The sequence below is a fragment of the Triticum urartu genome, chromosome 3A (assembly GCF_056163025.1).
Source record: "Triticum urartu cultivar PI428250 chromosome 3A, HENAU_Tu73, whole genome shotgun sequence".
Classification (NCBI taxonomy): domain Eukaryota; kingdom Viridiplantae; phylum Streptophyta; class Magnoliopsida; order Poales; family Poaceae; genus Triticum; species Triticum urartu.
In genome coordinates this window covers 230662502-230668454 of record NC_141875.1, presented here as the reverse complement: position 1 = coordinate 230668454, position 5953 = coordinate 230662502, and the positions used below count along the sequence as shown (strand labels likewise).

The window sequence follows — 5953 nt, the reverse complement described above, 5'->3', positions numbered from 1 at the left end:
TTCCAGCAAATAGTCCATACCAAGATACAACTACTTTGTTAGAGTCAAATACTAACTTAAACCCTTCTTCACATAGAAGGGAGCCACTAACGAGATTCTTCTTGATTGCGGGGACATGCTGAACGTTCTTCAAGTGCACGATCTTTCCTGAAGTAAACTTCAGATCTATCGTGCCAACACCATGAACAGAAGCATGCGAGTCGTTCCCCATCAGGACGGAACAATCTCGTGTGACCTGGTAAGAAGAAAACAAAGACACATCAGCACACACATGAATATTGGCCCCAGTGTCAATCCACCAATTCGGTGGACTGACGAACTGAAAGTACGGTAAACAGATTATCATACCCAGATGCCCCATCATTGTTGCTCAGAGTGACATTGCCAGACTTGGCGTCCTATCCTGGCTTCTTATACTTGTTTGGGCACTTGTTTGCCCAATGTTCATCTGAACCACAAGTGAAGCAGCCATCTCTCTTCTTATCTTTTTTCTTACCCTTCTTCTTGAAGGTAGTATTCTGCTGGACAGAGTTCTTTCCCTTGAACTTGTGGGAGTTCTTCTGCACCACATTGGCACTAGAAGAACCCTCTGCCCCTTTCACGTGTGAGTCCTTTGCTCTCGAGTTCTTCTCAACACTTAGATGATCGATGACATCCTCAACAGAGAATTCACGTCTCAAGTGCTTGAGAGAAGTAGCAAAGTTCCTCCATCCAGGAGGGAGTTTTGCAATTATGCAACCCGCGACAAACTTGTCCGGTAACTCACACTTCAGGAGCTCCAGCTCCTTAGCGATGCATTGTATCTCATGGGCCTGGTCCAATACAGAACGGTTATCAACCATTTTGTAATCATGGAACTGCTCCATAGCATACAATTCGCTTCCAGCATCGGTTGCGCTGAACTTAGCTTCGAGCGCATCCCACAAATTCTTGGCAATGCGCCTATGGAGATATGCGTCCACAAGCTTGTCTCCGATCACAGTAAGAACGGCTCCCACAAAGATGGTGGTTGCCTCCCTAAACGCATTCTCCTGTTTAGTTACCATGGGAGCCACACCATCAACCCAGAACACGTTCATTGCTGTGAGCCACAAGGTGGTCCTCGTCTGCCAACGCTTAAAATGCGTTCCAGTAAACTTTTCCGGTTTCAGAGTAGTGGCGAAGCCATGAGTCGAAAAGTGCCTAAAATAAGTTTTTGGAATGTTGGAAATATTAGCACTTTTTCGACTAATCTAATCCACGAGTAAACAGTAAGCATGGCAAATACGGTATGCATCTCATACCGATACCTAAGCATGTGAGCACGTACAGTACATAGAACCCAAACATCTATGTACAACATATATACGGCCAACACATGAACGAGCAAATAGGGGATGAACGAGTCATACCCTCCGGTTGGCCAGGCCAAAGCGGCGGCGGCAGCCTCGACCGAGGCCTTCTTCTTGGCGGCTTCGTTGTCAGCCATGGAGTCGATGCAGGGGAAGTAGTGGAAGCAGACGCAGACGCAGACAGGGACGGTTCGGGAGCAGTCGCGTCGAGACGCTCCCCAAAAACCTTATTACCATTCTCCCGGGCAGGATCTCGAACGACAGGGTTCCAGAGGCACCTGCTCTCCCGACCAACCGTGCACGCGGTCGTCGGGATGAGATCGCCGGAAGCAGCACAATGAGAGGAAGGTTGTGCGAGAGGGAGTGAGTGAACCGAGTTAGGGTTCACTCCACTCCCACAACCCGCAGCGCGCGCGCGTCGTGATGAGGCAAGGCATGGCAAGGCGGGCGGCGGTGGAGGAGGAGCGCGCGTGTACAACTCCTATTCCCAAGCTCCCAATAGCAAATGATGGAGCGGCCCTTATAAAGAGGTCTCACTCTTCTTACTGTAGCAGTATGGTACTAAACTTCCCACACTTCCCACCACTTGCCGTACACATGCATGGGCCTTAGAGATTAACCAAGGATTATTGTCTTATATGGGCCTAAGCCATCCATAATCCAACACAACACAGAGCAAATGCAGGGAAGTAAATAGAGAGGTTCAAATGCAGTTTGGCATGCAGTTCAAATGTATTGGAGAGATCATAAAAGGAGTTCAACGCAGAGCAAATCACTGGAGAGAATCACAGCCCGGCATGCAGTTCAAATGTATTGGAGAGATCATAAAAGGAGTTCAGCACAGAGCAAATCACTGGAGAGAATCACAGCCTGGTATACAGTTCAAGTGCTGACTGGAACTGTCGATCACGCACAACCAAGTCACACTTCCGGTACAAGTGCTCCATCCAAGGAGAGATGATAAAAACTCAAGTACTATTCCATAGTGTTTCCGCAAGCACAAATGCTATGGCAAACTGACTTAGCCCCATAAACAGCTAGCTGCTTCATGTTCCTACCTCCAATTCATCCTTTGCATGCTATCCTGGAGGCCCCAACCAAGTGATAATCCCCTGCCGATGGCTGGTATGGACGCGCATTGGCGCTCTCAGCCAAGCTGATGCCATTAGACCACTCCCCTTCAAAGACGAGCAGCAGTATTAGTCACACAAATCTGGATATCAAACACATAATATACTGTAGCATATTTTTTTTTGTACTTTTCCCACTAGACTTGGTACTGCTAGCAAAGCTCAAGGATAAACCAAACAACTAAATTTATATACATACAGGGAAGTGGGAATGGTTGATCTAGCTAACTAATAACATTCTCGAATGTATAAAATCTCTAAAATACTATCGGTTATAGAGCACAGTAGTAAAATCTGATTCTCACCCATTCACAAATTCACAGTAAGAGGTCCGGGTAATTCCCCTAGTCAAGATAACTAGTTCCTCAGCATGGATTGTACACATGCATGTAAAAGTAGTTCTACAATTAGTTAGTTAGATCAACTAGTTCCTCAGCATGGTCCGGGTAATTCCCCTAGTCAAGATAACTAGTTCCTCAGCATGTTCATCATTTTTTGGGACCCCAGGAAGAATATTAGTGCACACCGCACACTCTATGGCCTTAATTAGCACCGCAAGGGAGCAAACCGATCCTCAAGTAGTCCATGCATCAACCATTTGAATATATCAGATGAATACTGAACAACTAGAGAAGCCATGCTTGTGCAGAAATATGCAGTTGCAGTAGAGTTAGAAATGGTCGTGTAGAGCCATGAAACAAACACAATATCAAACAGAAATATCCAGATGCGCGCAGTAGAGTTAGCTATGCTCTTAGCAAGATAAGTTGGTAAATGCATCACATTCACACTAACAAATAATCTCAGATCAGTAAGGCATGGAGGCAAATAAAGATGCTGGAAATGCCATGTAATATGGGAGTAAGTACGATCGATTCGCGAAATAGTCGTGCAGGGACACGAAACAAACACAATATCAATCAGAAAAGAGGTATTTTTCTGAAGCAACTCATGTAACAATTGAGAATACTACTGTAAAAGCTACGTAATTCAGGAGGGCAAATGTTAAAACATGATGATGGGCAGCAGAGCAAAGCATTTACCTGAGGAGGAGAGCGCCCGTGGCAGCTCCCAAGCCCGAACGAAGCGGCTGGCCAAGCAGATGCTCGTCGGCGCAACAAGACCATACACCTGGCAGTCCACCACCTTGCGAGCACGCACGTCAACACCAAACAGGTGCTCCTTGAGGAAGAAGTAGACCACGTCGGGGTTCTTGGGGTGAATGAGCGCGACCGTGGGGATCTTCTCAGGCAGCCCGGCCGCCTTGTAGCTCTCATCGGCCCAGATCTCGGCAAAGCTCGCCTCTTGCTCCAGCGTCCACTCCTTCGAGTCTGGATCGCCCAGCGTCCACACGCTTACCTTGGGAGTGTTGTGAGCGCCGCCGCGACCAGCACCTGCACGCTTACGCATGTACATGTCGACGAAACGCAGCTTGCCGCCGCTCACCCCCACGTAACGGAACTTGTCGGTGACTCCCCAACCTTCCCTGTACCTGAGCACCCTCCCCGGCGGGAAGGGAACGAAGCCCAGGACCGGGTCGTCGGCGAAGGGGTCGCAGGTGATGACGCCCCATGAGAGGTCCACCCACCAGAGCCTCCCGTGGTGCGAGACCACGCAGATGGGAGCCAGCGGGCGTGGCGGGAGCGGGTAGTGGACGGGCTTCTCGATCCACTCTCCTACCTCCGTGGAGAAGCAGAGGAGCGTGGCTTCGTCGCTGCCGAAGGTGGGCTGGAGCTCAGCGACCATGTAGTGGCCGCCGCCCCCGGGGGAGGCGAGAAGGCCGAGGAGGGCCTGGTGCATGATGGCGTCCTCAGGGTCGGGGAGCTGGAACGACGAGCCGGTGGTGGTGTCGAGCACGAAGTAGCGAGAGTCGATGAGTTTCCAGGTGACTCCCTGGTGGTCGGGGCGATTGATGACTTCACGGGTCGGGGCGCAGCGCAGGTTGGCCTGGAGGAGGAGAAGGCCGGAGGGGTCGGCGGCGAGGACGAAGGGGGTTGCGGGGCGTGGGAGGGTCCGGGAAGACGCGCGGGGAGACGGTGAGGATCGAGACGCGCGGCGGCGCCGCCAGCGCGACGGAGACGTCGCCGGCGTCCGGCAGTGCGGAGACGCGCGGGATGCTGCCTAGGATGACCCACGGCGAGGAGGACGGCGGCGCGGAGGAGGACGAGGACGGATGCGGCTGCGGCTGCGCCATCGATCTGGGCTCGCAACGGAACGGAGCGAAGGAGACTGGGAAAAGCGGAGGTGGTGTGGGTGGGATGGGTGGCGTGGTGGTGGTGGTGCAGAAGAAGGCGCAGAGGCGGAGCTGAGCGAGCCGGCGGGGAACAGGGGAGTGGCAGCCTTTCTAGTTTGAACGTCTCGTCTCGTTTTCTCTCATCCTATTTCTTGTCGCTTTCTACAGGAGCTTTCCACAAGATTTTTTCTTCTTCTACTTCACTTTGCAAAATGGCATGGCGACAGATTTTGAAGCAACGTTCAACTATCTCCAACAGCTCCCCTCTTTGTAAAAAAAGAGGAGTTGAGTTCAAACAAAGCCTTTAAATTAACTCTTGTAAACATTTTTTTACAGGTTCCGATATACGGAGTATTTTCTTAAATTTCCCTCGTGTTTATAAAAGGGAAAATGATCCCACGATAAACATCCACCGTCTTCTGTGTGCGCCACGTGCCCACGTGGGCTTGCAGCACCTCTCTCCTTTTCCTTCTTATCTCCAACGAACACATCTCATTCATATCTTTCCCAACCTCCAACCTTGTCTCCTACCTCCAGTTCAATCTCATGAATACGCATGAAACCGAATGTTGCTGCTCCACCACCCGCGCCCCTCCTCTTCTCCTTCCTTCTCCTTTCTCTCTTTCCTCTGCGAGGCACCAGCGTAGACAGCCGTGGTGTCACGTCCTCAAGGTCAACCGAAAACGCCGGTACCGCATGCATCAGTAGTTCCTGCAACAACAACGCTGTTGCAATGGCGTCTGTGACACGGTGACGTTTTCTGCAACATGGTCTTTGTTGCAAAAAAAATGCAACAATGGTCTTGTTGGAGGAATATAGAGAAGAGGCTGGCGATGTTGTTGCAAATTTTGCAACAGGGGTCATGTTGTAGGAATGAGGTTTGCAACAAGTGTCTTCTTGTAGGAAAAATAGAATAAATTTTGCAAAAGGGTGTTGTTGCAGGAATGAGGTTCACAACAAGGGTCTTGTTGCAAAAAATAGAATAGAGGAGCAGACTGTTGACATCGTATAATCAGACGGCTCGCTAGGCGGCGGATGTTTTAACGAACGCGTAGCACACCCCTTATAAAAAAGGAAGACGACCTTTCAGTATAATTTGACGGGCTAAAAACCACCTGAAATTTCACACCAGGATACCCTCACGCATCCCTCGCTCCCACATGACATCGCCGCGTCACGACCACACCTTCCTGCGCGGCCTCACCACACCAGCCCGCCGTCACGCCGTGGCCACACCTTCCCGCGCGGTCCCGTCTCAG

At 50.6% G+C, this 5953-nt stretch overlaps 2 protein-coding genes across 2 annotated transcripts; both read right to left on the bottom strand.

The window, feature by feature from the left end:
* Positions 1-398: 398 nt before the first annotated feature.
* LOC147979307 (uncharacterized) lies at positions 399-1079 on the bottom strand. Its single transcript, XM_087515144.1, has one exon. The coding sequence runs from the start codon at positions 1077-1079 to the stop codon at positions 399-401; it is 681 nt and encodes a 226-aa protein (XP_087371270.1).
* A 1050-nt stretch (positions 1080-2129) lies between these two features.
* LOC125548286 (uncharacterized) lies at positions 2130-4757 on the bottom strand. The gene is made up of 2 exons (XM_087516725.1): positions 3505-4757; positions 2130-2509 (listed from the first exon to the last, which is right to left on the bottom strand). Exons 1-2 carry the CDS (start codon positions 4259-4261, stop codon positions 2397-2399), a joined length of 870 nt encoding a protein of 289 aa, XP_087372851.1. The 5' UTR covers positions 4262-4757; the 3' UTR covers positions 2130-2396.
* Positions 4758-5953: the final 1196 nt, after the last annotated feature.